The 16,959-nt window shown below is 44.8% G+C and overlaps 1 protein-coding gene across 8 annotated transcripts in view; it reads left to right on the forward strand.

Annotated features, from left to right (window-relative positions):
• The window catches only part of FOXN3 (forkhead box N3), a 197,085-nt gene that overhangs the window by 105,302 nt on the left and 74,824 nt on the right, over nucleotides 1-16,959 (forward strand). For all 8 annotated transcript variants that reach the window (XM_027459039.3, XM_038179125.2, XM_038179126.2 and 5 more), the window contains exon 4: nucleotides 15,161-15,225. In XM_027459039.3, coding sequence (XP_027314840.1) covers nucleotides 15,161-15,225 — 65 coding nt within the window. The remainder of the gene's footprint in view (nucleotides 1-15,160; nucleotides 15,226-16,959) is intronic.

A 16,959-nucleotide genomic window follows, 5' to 3' on the forward strand; every position in this document is an offset into this window, starting at 1 on the left:
GTGCTGATGAAGCTCGTGGCGCTGCACCATAAACTGGGTCCTGGTTGTTTGTTTATTTTTAAGGGATTGGGGCTTGTCAAGGAGGGATGTGGGCTTTCTTAAAACATTCCTACCAGAGAGAACGTGCCACTGAACCACAATATCCCTGAGGCTGGGTGGATGGCACAGTGCTGTGATAACAAAATAATGCTCAAATCTAGCTCCCAAAGCACAGAAGAGCGCAGAGCATCATTGTACTTTGGTGTATTTTGGCAGGTTAGTGCTCTAAAACTGCCCTAAAGGTTACTTGACCTGCAAACCTGTATTCTCAAGTCACTTCCATGCCACAGGGAAGTTTCCCAGTGCTGGGTAAAGCAGCAGCTGGGGAAAGAGGAGCCTTATCCCAACATTGAGGTTCCCCAGTCTTGGTAAGCCTGAGGAGGTGAGCCTAATTCGCATGGCACAGTTTAGCAGCCTGCTGCATCTCTGTCTGTACTCAGGCACGGTATCAGTAGGGCTATTCCTAATCTAATTAATCTGTAACTTAATTCCTCGCTAATCCTCGGCTGGCATGGGAGTTTGAACCGCACCAAAGCAGGCAAATGCTACCTGGGGACTCTGACCCAGGGAGAGGCAGCACGGGCTGCTCCTCGCTGCCTGCCTTCTGATCTCCAGTCCTCAAACTGCAGGGTAGAAAGGGGAGGTGATTTGGAGGGAACAAACAAGCTAACAGTAATCCCTCTGTGAAGCAGGAGCTTGGTTTTCACAGGGATGTCTCTCTGGGCCTGCTGCATTGCTGTTGTGCACAGACTTTGACACCTGGATGGAAAACTTGTCTCTTTAATAGCTTGTGGGGAAGAAACAAGCACACGGGCTCTGGCCTGTCTTGGTCACTGACCAGGCGCAAATAATGAACTTATTAGACTGAATTAATCTCTTAAAGGAAATGGTTTGAAATCCATCTGGTAGAGAGCTGAAAAGCAGACTCAATAAAATCCTAGGAAATTGAGTGTAGGAAGCAGTTTTCTGTTGGCAGAAAGCAGAATTGGATGACCCGAGGAGAGTCTTTCTGTCTTGAATTTCTGACACAGAGGCAAACAGAGCTCAGCAGCAGACCCTGCGCACAGGGCTGCAAATGGCATTTCCAGGAGATGAGACTTAAATGTGCTTGTTCCAGCCGAGGTGGAGCACGATCCCCTCAGCGAGGTGTCGCGCTGAGGGTTGCTTTTTTGGTGGGGCATCCTAATGTTCAGAAGGCGGTAGTATGCACGCAGCTGAGCATACTGCTTAAATCACAGGCCACTGAGACACCGGCTGATCTCAAGCTACGGTGCCAAGGAAGGAAAATCATCAGTAACTTCAGCTTTGTGTGCAAGCCTGCTATCGATTTCCGTGGCTGGAAATAAATCACAAGTTCTTTTTGTGTAGTTGTTGTGTACCCACACCGTCCCCAGGGGATACTTGAAGTGACAACTCGTGCTTTTTCCCCCAGTGCCAATCCGATGCTGGCTGGATGTGAGGAGGGTGCTGGAGTGTAAGCCTTTCTGCACAGAAACCGCCAGGCTTGCCTTTCTGTGCTGGCAGATTCCCAAAGTGCAGTGAGGTGATGTGGCCCTGCGCTGGCTTCTGCAGGAGGCTCGGCACCTGGCAGTCCACCTCTTGTTGGTGCTCCATGCAAAGGGCTCATCCTTTAGGAGAGTGTTGGGCTGTGTCCTCTGGATTTTGATGTTAATGGGTTCTTCACAGCGTAGCTCTTTGCCTAAGGACGTGTATTAGTGAGCTGGGTATGGATGTAGCCTGGCAATTGCATTCGTACTTAGGAGCACTCCTTGGGGGTGTGATGGAGGCAATGCACGTCCCATCAGACGACGAGTTTCTTGCTGTCCCCCAGCTTGCAGACAGTACACAGCACTGTATTAAAATCAGTGCCAAAACTAGGTGCAGACTCTCAGCGATGTAATCCTGCCAGCTTTAAGAACTTTTGAAGCCTTTGGTTTATTTTTCCTGAATCAAAGCTTAAGGTTAGCCCTAGGTTTGCTGGAAATGAATATCCATTGGAGCCAGCTTTTTTGTGTGTTTGTTTTTAATGCCCTTGCTAGGCTGAAGTTTCCAATTACAGAAAAACGAATTTTGCTCCCAAATCTGGCTGGGAAACGGTCAACACTGATAGTACCTCGGTAAGAGAAGTCTTTGTTCCTTTCTGGCACTACCTGCAAAGACAGTCATTAGCTGAAAAGTAGCAGGCTTGCTTAAATCTCTTCTTTGCTTATTACTATTCAGGGACCCGTGCTCTCGAACCTTTCTCAAACAAAGGCTGCCTTTGCACCACCCCAGCTAAATCCCGTCCCGTCAACGCGACACGCGGCTTGCGGGGCCGCTGCTGCTCCCGGCTGAGCCCCGAAGCCCCCGGCGTGCCCAGCGTGCAGATGGTCTGCAAGCTCTGGAGCTCCTCGAGCAACACCGGGGTGGCTCCTTGGCTCTGCGAGACCCTGCCGCGCACGCTGTGCGGTTTAAAGGCAAAATGCTTCCTGCTAATTATGAGCAGTTACTCTGTAGGGACAGACTCATTATAGGGACGCTGAGCCCTGGCCCGCCGTCCTTTTCAGCACCTGAATAGTCCGGGAGGGAGGGGGAAGAAAATGGCAAGAGGAACTGGAGTGCTGGCACCAATTAGTCCTCAGATTACTGAAAGAGGATTGCAATTTCAAGGCCAAAAAGAGTAGGGAGTGGGTAAAAGGATTTGAAATGAGATTATGGGACCTAAAAGCGCCTTTCTTTTGTTACGGAAATAATTCAGCAGTTTTGCTCGAGCCAGTGAGACAATCCCGTTTGTGGCTGGAGTCGGGGAGCTGTGTCCCGTTGCTTTTTCAGGTTCTTTAGCTAAGTTGATCCCCACTCGCATTTGTTAGCGCTTCCTGCAAAATCAAAGTGTTTTCAGCAAACAAACAAAAACGGAGGAAAACTACTGGCTCATCAAAAGGCCTGTTGTTTTTCAGGAAGCTTATTTGTATTCTTTGAAAGGAGAGCCAAGGGAAGGAGGCAGATTGAACTCCTTTTTTCTTTGGGAAAACTTTTCCTGGTGGTTACCACGAGACCGGCACCGGTCGCCCTCTCGCCACCCGTAGCGGAGATGAGCGGCAGTGCCGCTGTCGGCCTGCTCAGAGGTGCAGGTCCTGTAGCTCCTGCTCCCCTTCCAAGCAGCCTCCTGTCGGCACGGTAGCAGTGTGCGTAGTCACAGAATCATCTAGGTTGGAAGAGCCCTCCAAGATCACCGAGTCCAACCCCTGACCTAACACTAAGTCCTCCACTAAACCATATCACTGAGCTCTACAGCTAAACGTCTTGTAAAGACCTCCAGGGATGGTGACTCAACCACAGTCCTCCTCATCCAGGAGGAAGGGGCGTGAAGCCTTCCCGCCCTGCTCAGGCTAGCCTTCAAAACCTGTTGTAGGGTCCCTCCAAGAAAAGAGGGGAGGGGACCGAGGGGTGAGCCCACCACCAGAACGGCGATTGGTGAAGGAGCACAGGCTCTCGTACTGCCCTTGGGATTTGTTTAACTGGCTTAATAAGGCTGCAGCGGTAAAGTTCATGATGCTATAGGCATCTTGTGGCACACACTAGCCACAAACTTTCTGAAATAAGATTAAGATGTAAAAAAGCAGTTCAGGAGAGGAGATAATACGGAGGAGGAGAAGACCATTGAGGCAGGGGTTAGCAATGACAAGAGAATGGCAAGGCCTCTTACAGGTAGGAGAGCAAAATGCTTTGAAAAGGGCAACAGGTGCTGTGAGATGACAACAATTTCTGCTAAAACCCCACATCCCTTCATGTTTCTCTGTGGTGCCAACTGTAGGTGCGGGGATTTCTGAACAGGAGCTGGTATTTCAGTGGGTTGTGGCTGATGGAGAGCACAGGCAGTAGCTGAGGGGTCGGTGCTACGAAGCGCTGGATGTGCTGCTCTCCGACGTGTGTGTGTTTGCTTTCAGTCATCTATGTGTTCGCTGGAAAATGCAGTGATGTGCTATAAATGAGACTGAAAAAAGGGACTTGGCTGTCAGTGAGGTCACTAACACGAGAGTCAGCTGGCAAAGTGTGGCGGAGCGGCTTGTTGAGTGCCCCCCGTGACTTGTCAGAAGTTACTTTAGCACGTGAAGACAAGATTTCTGCCTAATCAGTTGTAGTAAACGGATGCTCTGTAAATTAATCGTGCCTGTAATGTTTAGGAGGTTATGTGCCGTTCGTTTTATGACTGATTAGGATCATTTCACTAGAATGAGCAAGCTTGAGGTCATCTGGTGTTTGAACAGCACAGTTTGTTACTTTCTGTGATTTGCTGCTTTAGAGGGCACGGATGCTATCAGGAGGTGTCAGGGTGTCAGTGGCACTTTCTAAACACCAGTGAACCATAATTAATTGTTTCCTGTAATCTAACTCATTGATTTTCTATATTTGAGGTGATCCGAGGAACAGCTTTACTCCAGGGATTAATTACAGAGAGAGAGAGAGAGTGCACATACACTTATGAACATATTTTTGCTAGTTAATTCTAATGAGGATTTTTTCTGCAACCGCATGGCAGGTCCTGAGTCAACTGGAAGGGGAATTGCTCAGTATCTGACAGAGAGCCATGCCCGTCCTAACAGCTGCTTCTGGTGCTCGTCGTCAGCAAAAGCCTCTGGTTTGGGGTTGCCCACAAGCAGGTGGAGCTTCCAGGGCCTCCTGGCTCATTGAGGAGAGAGCTCGCGGTCTCCTCTCCTGGCTGTTAAACCAGAGCTGTTCAGCAAGGGGCACAGTGGGTTGCTGACCTGTCATGTTGGTTTTCTTGTTTTGCTTTCTTAAGCTTTATCAAGAGAGAATTAAGTGATCTAGACTCTCTCTCTAAGCTTCTGTGTTTTCACGCAAGGTTATTACCAAACTGCTGTCTAAATATACCACACAGAAATAGTAAATTCAGATATTTGCAGCTTTGTGGCTTTTTTTCACGTTTGCAACAATTTTTTTCAACTTTCCCTACGTGAAGTTGCAGCTGGTAAAGTGGAGATGTAGAAACCAGTACCTCACAGAAACCTGCATCTGAGAGCACAAAAATTGCCTGCCCACCTTCACCTTTCCTCATACAGCCTTCATTTCTATACCTCTGCTTTGTCTGCTGCAAGTCCCGGAGTTAAGAACAGGGAGCTTAAGCCATTTCTTACCGGGTCACATTCAATTTCTGTACAAACACCTGAGAAGCAGCCAAAGAAGGGAAGCATAGACCAGATCACAGGTTCCACTGTGGAAGCTGAGATTTGTTGAAGAAACAATGCTACAAGACACTTTCTGGAAAGGTAGTCTCCTTTTTGGTAAGGATGCAATTTCATCAGTCACATGAAAAATTACTGGCTTAAAAGTAGAAGGGTGACTTCTTGTTAGAAATTACGGGAAGGTCAGTGTTTCTTTCCCTTCGCAAGTTCTTCATTCATGCAGGTAATACTATAACCTGAGAAAATTATTATAAAGCTATCAAGTACAATGTTGGTGTTCTTAACAGGCAGAACAGCTGTTCTCAGAGCTAAGAATTAGGGATAAAGGCACACCCTGAATGGTATTTCCCATTACAGGTGGGAGGTTTATTTTTCTCCTAAGATGAAAGTGGCTAAAGATAATATAAAAATGAGTAAAAATGAAGTCCTCTGAGTATTTGTTTACAGTTAGATGTACAGAATGTGTGAAATTCATTATTTCTTAGCTCTGCTTTGAAAATCTCCTATAGAAGATACTGGGAGCTGGGTGCTGTGGCTATTGCTGGTGTAGAAATAACTGAGTGCTGGTCTGGTGGAGGATGGAGAGCGGGATAGTGAGTGGAGACCTGAGAAGCACAGATCACCTACAGCTCCTCACCAGAGATCAGTTCTGGTTCTTCATCTTGAAAGAGGCTGCAAAGAGGGAGTAAAACTACATGTGAGGTCTCACCTCCCCCAGCCCTTAAATTTGAGGCTTTTCTGGAATAAAAGGATAATTCCCATCTTCTCCCGATCGGGTTGGACTGATAGGACTGAATTCGGTCAGACTGGTGCCACTTGGTTTAAATTTACTGCATGGTGGTGAGCATGTCATAATTTTAATTAATGTTTTAATTTCTTCTGTGTCCGACCTGGAGCATGTGGGATCCATTTATGGGAAGCGTTGAGCTCTCATGGGTGCAAACATCACCAGCTGGTGATAAGGAGCCCTCGTAGGGCAGCACAGAGCGGCCTGAAGCCAGAGGTGGGGTGTCCACGGACTGGTCCTGGGCTGCCTCAGGCTTGCTGGTACTTTTGGGCGTACCTTATCACCTCTGAGGGTATGTTTTCCTTTCTGTGCATGGAAATGGTAACTCTGTAGTTCTGTGGGTGGGAGGATCAGTTTAGTTGAGGTTTTGAGAATCCCTCTGCAAAAAGTACAGTCTTCTCTTTCCTTTTCTGGTAGATTGTAGACCTCTTTCCTCTTCAGATGGATCTGTAGACCCAGTCTGTGGGGTGGAACAGCCCACCGTCAGGTGCTGTAGCCTCATGGTGTGTGTGTTGGTCTGTCCCTTCCCCGGCCCAAGGATAAAGCTCTGGATTCTTCAAACTGAACATTGTGAATGAGTGAAACCAGACAGATTTTGATACTTCTTGTTTGGTTTTTGTTTTTTTAATGCCTTAGAGTTACAGTTTTAGAAATGAACTGCTAACAATAACTAGATCTTTATATATTACACTTCTGTGCTGATGATAGATGCACACACAAAGTGTGTATCCTTCACCTTTCAAGCACCTTTCACACCATGCAGTACAAACCTCAGGCACTGATCCCTTTGTGGGTAGCAAGATTCTGGGACCATTGAATGCAGGGCTCTTGTTGCCGATGTGTGTGAAGTGATAGAATCAAAAAATGTAATTGGGACTCTCCAAATATGTGAGTATCTGGCTTCTGTTTTATTATCATCATCACATTTTTGTGTTTGCCTTAACTTAGTGATGTGTGCATCAGTGTGTTGTACCCAGTGCCTGCAAGTCCCCTCTGCAGAGGGGCGTGCAGTGCTGCTGAGCCTGTGAGCACATTAAGCTTCCCAGGGAAAAATACCCTCAGCATCTGGGAGAGGTTAAACGTTCCAGGGGAGAGGTTAAACATTCGTTTTGTCCTCTGCTTCTGTAATTCCAGAAGCCAGATTAGTTCTGAATCATCTGAACCACATTCATTCAAGATTAATGAGAAAAACCAAGTATGGAAAATTTTAGCTGGTAAGCGCCTTGGCTTTAAGCAAGCAATAGAGAGGGGGAGTGCATATTGGCAGCAGCCTGCGGGTCACGCTTGGCTTTGAGTGTTGCTGGTACTGAGATTCATGAAATGAGGAGTCGCACCACACCAGATAAATAAGAATTTCAGCAAGTGACATGAAACATTTTAGGGAGGGAGGCAACTTGAAGACCTTGTCTTCCTTTTTGCCATTTCTGTTTTGTCAGAGATCAGATTTGCTCTGTTGTGTACGTGTATGTTTATAACTTCGTGCATGTTCACGGTACATCAGTGTCTTTAACCAGCAATGTGTTCTCCCTAATGGATTTCCAGCAGAGACGTGCATATCGTTTATCTGAAGGCTGATGGGCCATGGTTAGAAATGTAGCGGGAGCATTGTGCAGAAAGTGTTTGTGAGACCCAGCCAAGTGTACCAGCAGAGCTTCCTGGACTGCTGCGAAGGAATAAATGGAGAATTCAGCACTGGAGTAGCAGAAGTAAATTGGGTCACCTTGAGCTTTTTAAATTGTTGATGGGTTTCAGTTTGGGAGAAACCCTGGTTTTGGTACAACTTTACAGCACTATGCCTAGCTGGTGGCTCTGCTGTTCTGTGGTGGCTTATGGTGAACCAGGTACTCAGCATCAAAGTTCTCCAAAGCTTTGTTTTTTTAGCATTAACTATCAGAGTAGACTCTTTGTTTACATCAAGTTGAAAATTAAAGTGTGCCTAGGTATAGGCGATTGTTAGGACTTGCTTTATTCTCTTGAATCTGAGATTAAAGACTTCCTTCTTCCAATTCTACTCAAGTAAAAACAAAACTGAAATGAAGCTCTTCTTCCTCCTCACTTGTTTTGCAGCAGAGGCTATCATCAGCAAACTGGAGTGCTCCACTTCTAATTTTGTAGAACAGAAGAGCCAAACTTCTCCCAGCTCGCCAGGTCAGCATTTGATGCTGCTACAGTCCAAAAGAGGCCACTGCCCTCTGGTCTTCAAGGCTGCTGGCCAGCCCTAGATGGGATCGTCTGCTCATCTGGGCACCACAGGACTGGCCTGTGGTGCCTGCAGGAGCTGGCACAGATGTGCCTTGTAGCACACGAGCAAGTTCAGACAACTCTGAAGTGTCCCCAGCCTGACTAGCACCAGTTTTTCATCCAGTGATATATAGCCTAGGAGCCAGGTAATAACAGCTGTGGATTAAGGAGAGACAGCGCTACAGCGTGTGAAGTGACCTGCGATGTTTTTCCTTCCTTCAAAATCAGGAAAAATAACAACCCGTCCTCTAGTAGAAGTGTACTGTGGTGTTCCTACTCTAACTGTATGTGCTTCAAAACACTTTTTCCTCATCTGATGTGTTGTTACTTAACGATTCTTTATTCCTCCCAGAGATATGTAGACTATGTCAGTAAGAGCGTATTCCTGTTCTTACCACAAAAGAACAAAAATGAAGCTGAGGAAGGGAGAAGTTACTTGCCTGCAGTCACAGTGTGATTCACTGGTAGAGGCAGAATGAGAATTTGAGGCTGATAGCCAACATCTCCTGATTCCCACTGGAGACAAATCTTTTTTAATTAAAAGTAATGTGGGACAGTTGTCTCACCATAAACTTCCAGCTATATATGGACTTTTTCCTATTTCAGTGTTCAGCCTAGAATTATAATGTGCTCACAATAAATGTTAAAACATTTAAAAGCAGATTAGTGGCAAGTTTGCATTTTCTCCATGTGTCATACTTCAAATAGCCATTTCTTTTGAAACAACTCCATAGAAAAAAGGATTTGTAAAATTTATTTAAAGAACAATTCCTTCATTGTTGTCCGCAAATATATATTCAGCGCTTGGCAAAGACTGAAATTCTTGCTGAAGGCTACAGTGTCTCACCAGGGGACAAGAAGGCTTCATATATCACTTCGGCAGTGAGAACGGTCTTTTAAACACCACAGCCGAGTCATTGATGGGCTCTGAAGGACACATGGCCATGTTTTTCTTGAGAATAGGAATCACCATTTTTATCCCAAATTCTGGAAATGAGTGTTGTTTTTTTTATTGTTTTTGTTTTTAAATCCCAATCTCTTTCCCCTTCTATTTATTTACTTGTATAATTTCTTCTTCTAAGTGGAGACAGAGAATGGCTTTGGCTATTTGGAGAATACAAAGATCTGGCCAACTTTCCACTTTTTTTTTCCACAGTTTTTTTCTGGTGTTCTGTTCATGAATAGCTTTCGTGTGCAACTTTCCTTTTGTCTTTAATAAAAATTTAGATGTAATCCCTCTGGCGGTCATGACATATAGAAAACTCATTTCGAGTGTGCAGGAGATCAGAATGATATTACTTGCCCGAAAATGTGTTAGGCACCCTAGAGAAACCAGGAAAGACTCCATCCAGGAGCTTAAAGTCTCCATCCCCCATGTCGCAGTAAGTGAGAGATACTGAGACAATAAAAGCCCGAACTGCAGAGGAAAGAGAAGCATTACCAGAATATTAGATCAGTCTTCATAAATTAGAAACTAGTATTGTGAATTCATAAATCTCTTTAAGAATAATGTTGTGTCAGTTATGGAAAATCTGAGAAGATAGAGTAATGGTTTTGTATTTTTAAAATCTCTGAAGTAATCAGATTTCATTAAAATCAGGAAATACCTTAACACGTACCTTCCAGATATTTTTTATGTATTGTCATTAGCCAATTTAGTAGAGCTTTTTTTTTTTTTAATCCTTTGATTTGAGAGGAAGCTTGCTTGACTGTTGCTAGGTGATAGCTAATTGTGATATTAACTGCCAGCAAGCTGCTGGCAGGGATTGTGTGTGGTTTTTGTTTTTTTTTTCTCCTTGTTAACAAAACGCATGTGCTAGAGGTGCAGCAGTATATAAATGCCTCCATATCGCTCCAGATCTGTAGTGCAAGTGACTGATTTCATTAGTGTGGCTGTGGTACCGTGGGCAGGTGCCTGGTGGTGCAGCCGCCATGTTACGCTAGGCTGGGAAGCCTGGCGGTGGTGCTCGGGTCAAGGCCAGAGCCGAGCACGGTCGGTGGCAGAGGGATCTGAGCAGTGTTGGGCTCAGCAGCGCTGGAGGAGCCCTCGGCCAGTGTGTGGTGGCAGCTGCCCCGAGTTAAGGCTGCACGCTCGCTCCAGGCCTCCCACCATGCTCCAGCTGTTTCTCGCTTGAGGACCTGGGGTGGCTGGCCTAAAGATGTACTGTTCATCTTCCAGCATCGAAGGATACCACATTCCCAGCAAATACACTACCAAAGTTTTTTCTTAGTTACCACCCCATTCCAAATTATTTCTCAAGGAGCAGCAAAAATTGCAGTCTTCCAGCTTAGTTGGGCATCCATTAGTACCTTCTGGCAGCAGGCTGCGTCCCGCTTACCTCAGGAGCTGAGTGTACTTTTCAGGAGCACCGTTCCCTGCTGCCACTCAATGCAGGGTTTCATGGACTGCAGCCAAATAAAAGCACCTATTGTTATCGTCACCTTCACACCTTTGAATGTAAAAATGGTGGTGTTGCTGTTGATTTCCAGAAACTTCTGGAGGTGGGTTTCTCTACCCACAAGATGCTCCGCTGGTTGCTCTTTGACAAGGTGGTTTACGGTTTCCAGGTTTGATGTCCTTCTGGATGTTTCCTTCAGTTATTTACTGTTTGTCAGAAGTGTGGGTGAGGAATTTTTCGCTGTGAAATGGGCTGGTGAGAGTGGTCCTACAGCATGGGGCAGCGATGCCTCTGGTCCCTTCACCCAACAGCTGCAGCTCCTGGAGTTTGTTACATCACTGTCCTGAAAAACGCTACCGGCCCCAGGGCAAGGGCAGCAGTCACCAGGAGTTGGTGCTTTCCTATCCACTCCTCCTATGACTGGGAGCTGTCCATGCTGGTCCTGAGGTGAAGAGCTGCGTTTCTTTCTGCCCCAGCTCTTCACAAAACCAGGGCCTTTGCCTGGAGGAGTTGAGGTGCTTCGCTCAGTTGTCACCACTGCCCTTGCCCATCGTGTTGGCCACTGGTAGTGGCTGGATGCAGCACCCCGTGTCACTGCAGCCCATCTGCAGTCCCGCATCTGTTTGCTGCTGCGTGCCTGGTGCAGGTGCCCTGCATACAGCAGCTCTCGGCTCACAGCTGGCACCATTCATCCTTCATCCCCCTCCCAAGTGTCCAGCCCTGGTGGCCTGGGAACTCCCCTTTGGGGGATCTGCTGGGCAGGTTGGTTGTTTCCCCTCTGCCTGCATCCTACTGCCTGCCCTCAGCCCCTGGGCATGTTGGTAACACAGTCATTGGCCTCTGTTTGCTGCCTTTCCTCTCTGTTTTCATCAGCCCTTAATTGTGGTGTGCCGGCCCACACAATTGAGTTTGTTTTGAATTTTCAGTTGTTTGGGTTTTCTAAATCTATTAATCAGGCCTTTCTGACAAAGAGGCCTGTGAGAGTTTTTGGCATAGTTGCGAAATACTGCAACTGCGAAAGCCCCTGGCTTTTTTTTTGTTTGTTTTAGCGCTTGGCTTTAGGAACTGCAGTCTTCTTGCTCTGATGTGAATTCCAGAAGACAAAGGCTTTACATTTCCTTTTTTTTTTTTTTAAGTCTCTTGAAGCCTGTGCACCTTTTAAAGACCTTGTAAAATGCGTGGCATGAGTTTTGGTAGCAGTAATTGAAGGGGGCTCAGCCATGGGTTGGCCACTGGGGCTGGCCGGCTACCAGGATGCCGTGGTGGCTGTCCTACAGCTCTGGCTTCCAGCACTGTGGTGTCCAAATCCACACATTCCCATGGAATGTTTTAGATTTCAGCAAAGCAGCGTTTTCCTGGGGAAAAGCCTTCCCTCCAAAAGATCCCTGCTACCCCTCCTTGGTCAGGCAGTTTCCCATGCCCAGGGCCCTGCATGGTGAAGTTTCCTGCCAGCCGTGTCAGAAAAGCTGGCTCCCGGGTAAATCCAGTCCCACTTGTCACTTGGTGCATGTGCCACAAATTTGATGAGTTTGCGACAAATACTGTTGCACTCTGGATATCCCTTTGGCTAAGGGTGTGCTTGAAATGACCATGCTTTCTGCAAATCAAACCAGTGGTCCTTGACAGGTAACTGTTGAGGTTTTCAGATCTTCTTATCCATAAACTGTGCTTGTCAGTGTTCTTTTAAGACGTTCATTTTCAATTTCAGCTCTTTACTGGTGATCCAAGCCCAGAAAAAGTACTCTGTGCTTGTCTGCTGCTGGGAGGTTAAGTCAAACCAGACCTGTGCGTGACAGCGATATAGCAGGTCATAAGCATTCTCACAGTGAGTGATACAAGAGCTCAAACTAGCTTCTACTTCTCTTCAGTAGTTGTGTGGGGATTTATTGGAAACGAAATTTGACCTTAGTCAGTGTGTTTAATTCATAAGTGTAGGGAAAAACTCTGCTGTTAATAATTCTAATTGCATAAACATTAATCTTACAACATGTATTGATTACAAATGCTAGTTCATAAAACAGATTTCCTATTTTTGTTTTATAGGAGAACCAGTCACTGTTCTCCAGTCTGTTACAGACTAAACTGAAGAAACTATTCCTTTGAGAAAATGCCTGAGAATGGGCCAAATGTTTTTTTTATTATAGATGGTCTTTAGAAGAATGAACTTTTAAAAATGGTTTCCTAATCTGGAGCTGGGAGAAGCAGCTTCTGAACACTTTAAAGTGAGAGATAGTTTAACTCTCTCATTTCTTAACTTGAAACATGTTTTAATAATTAATACCATCTGAGACTTCACAGGGAAAAGTTTGGGAACAGAAAGACAATTTCTCCAATACTGATCAGGCTTAACTAAGCTCCAGCAAAGCCCCGCAAGCACAGAAGTTTGTTGTTTGAAAGGCTTGACCGGGCGCTGTGGTACATTATTTACATGCTTGAATTCTTTAGCTTCCTTCCCTGGGAAGGCACAGTTAATTTTCTCAGTTCTTGTGGGTTTGTGCTGAATCAGATGGAGTTTTTTATGAGAGCCTTGGGCTTTTATTCAAGTTGGAAAATAAGATAAATCACTATTGCTTTGTTTCTTTAGTGGAGACACTTTGTCTATTCAAATATATAAGTTTTTCCCTCTCTTCCCTGTATAAAAGCCCTCTCTCACCCAGACAGAAGCATACAGCAGCCCGGCAGTGCCATTTTGCTACAGCTCCATCTCTCAGCTCAACCTTTTTCATTGGGTTTTTGGGATGCCTGGAGTTGCCACGGCACAGATCCTGATTCCTGTGGCAGCAATGCAGTGCAGTGTGAGGGCTGCACCGCGGCTTTCCCCTCGCAGCCTCATGGCTCCTGTCCTACAGGTTGGCCTGGGCTGTGCTGCCATACAAAGCGGCGAGCCGGTCTGACAGGAGTGTGAATGCCCTCAACAGCCCTTGACCTTCATGTGAGCTGAGGAGCTGCACTCAAGGAGCTGACGCTTGCTATAGGAAATGCAAACAATTGGTTATATTAAGCCGTATGAAGTGAGCGTGTGTATTCAGACAAGTGCATGCCCCAGTGCACTCGAGCACTTATGAATGTAGACCTACTTAACTTCTTTTTGGTCATTTTGGTCTCTGTGTCTCTCAACTCCCCTTTTTGTTCAGGAGTATTGAAGGCTTTTATTACTTGTGTAATTGCCTTGAATCCTTTTATGGTCTGTATTTTAACACTTTATTTAAATAAGGCACACAGTGAAGTTTTTATATGTTAGCACAAGAGTCTCTGCAGAATAATTGTAAAAGTAGGTGTTCGTTTTTTTCTTTTATATGTGGCATTTTATCAAAACTTTGCTCACACTGTAAATGTAACAGCATCTGTTTTCCATTTCATTGCATCGTAGCGGCAGTCAACTCAAACAGGACAAAGGTAATGTTGAACAAGGATGGCGTGTGGGGCTTGGTTCACATCTTGTATCCAAAGAGGAAGGTGGATTACCTACAAAGGCAGAGTTGCCTTACATTAATTTTACCAAAGGTTATTTAGTCTCACTTTTAATTTGTGCTAGAATTTGGACATACAGCTATTACTGATGTAGTATTTTTTCGGGATAGTAATTTCAATAAAATCCTTGTGTAGTAGAAGCGCGTATGATTGTCTTAGGGCTTTAGAGGGCTTATGGTGGAGCCTGTTTCATCAAGGAGCAGCCTGTTGTTAAGGAACAACCACCCATCCTTCTGACAAACACGTGGTACCTGGTGTAGGGAGAGCGGCCTTTCTGGAGCAGCGGGGCTGCTACGGGAGAGGTGCTGGCCGTGCATCTCCGCAGGCAGCACTGCTGGGAGCTGGAGGCGAGCTGGGAGCTCAGAGAAGGACCCATTGGGTACCCGAGGGTCTGCCATGGGCGGCACAACTGCTGAAAAGGTGAGAGCAGGCAGCCCTGGCCACCAGCCTGTGCATATAGCGAAACCAAGCTTGGTTCCTTCTGGCGCTCATGGGACAACTCATTTACCACAATGGTTCCTGGTGCAGTGAGTGAATCTCTTCACATAGGGCGCACTGGTGGATGTAGTCTTGTGTAGGTACAGGAGCTGGGTGGTGCTTGGCCAAGGTTTCTTCATGTTAGTACTTTAGCTGGAATGGTGGGTTGTTATGACTGAGTAAAAGCCATTAAGTGTTTGGGTTTTTAGCAGATGGCTTTGAAAAAAAGGCATATATTCTGCTGTACTGAGAATTCAGTAAATATTTTTGACGTTGATTTGCATTTTTTATATTATTATTTATGCCAAATTGCTTTTTTCTCTCTCCCTCTAAATGAGAGTGTGGGTGTGTGCTGTGCTGAGGAGTTGTTCTTCTTGTGAAGAGAATGCATCTTGAATCAAATTAACCTATTTTTAAAGTGAGATTTGAGACTCTTGCTTGAAGGCAAAAATGCCATGAAGTAGCATTAGCTTTAAAAACAAAATAGCATTCATATAAATAGTAATTTACGATTATTTAATGTAAATGAGATTTTCTTTACACTTATTTCTTATTACCTTTAGCACATCAGGTCCACCCATTTGGCCAGGAAGCACCTTTTTCAAGAGAAATGGAGCCCTTCTACAAGGTAGGTGATGGATGCTACATCTTGGAGTAACTGTTCTACTTAACAAATACCCTGTCTTGCAAATTGCACAGCTTTTGTAATATTCACTGGGCAAGAAGTAACCAAGTGTTTTTGTTTCCTTTAATCTGTTTCCTTTATTGCGCATCTGGTGCCTTGAAAATGACGATGTACTGCATAAAGTGAGTGTAGTCTATAAAAGTTGCTGCTTTTTTCTTTTCTCAGATTATTAATTTGCTTACAGTAAATTAAGAAAAAGTGTTTTTTTCCCTATGTGTGGAATAAAGTGTGCCTAGAACAAAACGTTCCAGTAACACTGCTTTTAGCTGTGCAGATGAAGCGGGGTTGTTCTTTGTGAGATGTCCTTTATTTTGCTCCCTAATTGTGCTGATACCTAAGTGTACCCAAAGGTAGGTAGCAGAGCTGTAGCGGGTAAACAGTGTTTAAGGGTGCTTGTCTTCATAGAGGAACTTGAAATATCTTATTTACTTGAGATGGACAATATGAACAGGTTTGCAGTTTTGATATGTGAAGATTTTCAGTCTGTCTACGCAGACTTTTTGCAATCATTGTTGACTGCTAAATGTATTTACGTTTCTGCTGTTGTGCACAACGAACTGCTGTCATTCTTAAGGGAAGCACAGAAAGATGTATCCCCAGACTATACGTTTGTGTATGGTGCAGGAGTAACTTACATAATTTAAGATGATTTTATGGTCTTTGCAAGCAGTTGTCCATGAAGAGTCTTAGTTTTGTGTTCATTCACATAGTACCAAGAGTTTTATGACTTTTTGTTTTGGCTGAAAGTGCTGTGTAACATCCTCCAGAACATTTACCCAAATTACCTTGCTGGAAGCCTTACTCACAACTAGGTCCACAAGTGAATAATTGGCAGGCAGTAGTGCTCACCTACAACCCACCAACATAATCCAACATCTGTAGTTTACCTGACAATATTTTTCAACTCATTCCTTGCATATACGATGGTTTGCATCCTTCTTTTATCTAATACCTTTGCTGAGATTTGTTCATACACATTTTAAATGCATTAAGGCATTTAGATTATTTCTTAACAGTCAGAGACAATATAAATTGTAGAGCTTGGCAGTGATTGAATTTGGTCTCAGTAGGGTAGGTCTGCTGTCTTTGCAGTCTTGGAATGTTGTTGTTGTTTTTGTCACTGTTGTGAATAGATAGGCTTGATTCATTTTCATTTGTTCAACAGTTCAGTTTTTAAGCGTTTACCTGCACATATAAAGCTTTTGTAATTTAGTTTATGGAATGTAAAATATTCTGTCAAGTCTGTATGGTGTAAATGTTTTATGTCTTCCTTTCATGCAAGGTATCCAGAAACTAAGAACAGCTATTTTGTAGTCCTCCCTGCCTTGGCTGTTGCTTAAAACTGTCTGCCAATAAAGAAAAGTGCACTGTTCTCCACTCTCTTCTCCTCTGCCCTCCTCTGGCTTCCAGTTAAGGGGGGGGAGGGTCAGGGGGCTAAAAAAATTAAACAAACAAAACACAAAAAAAAGTCTTCATATTAAAGAAATAGAGAAAAAGAGAGAGATGACTGCCTTTTCAAGGAGCTAACAAAGCCCAACAGACCTTTAACTCAGTTGGCACTCTGTGTTGCTATTACAAGAGGAAAAGCCAGCCAAATTGAACTGTAATATACACGATCCAGCAATGAGGTTTGAAGGATGAGAGTGTGAAGAAAAACTTTTTAAGGCTATCTTCTAA

Source organism: Anas platyrhynchos, chromosome 5 (genome assembly GCF_047663525.1).
Source record: "Anas platyrhynchos isolate ZD024472 breed Pekin duck chromosome 5, IASCAAS_PekinDuck_T2T, whole genome shotgun sequence".
In the NCBI taxonomy this organism is placed as follows: domain Eukaryota; kingdom Metazoa; phylum Chordata; class Aves; order Anseriformes; family Anatidae; genus Anas; species Anas platyrhynchos.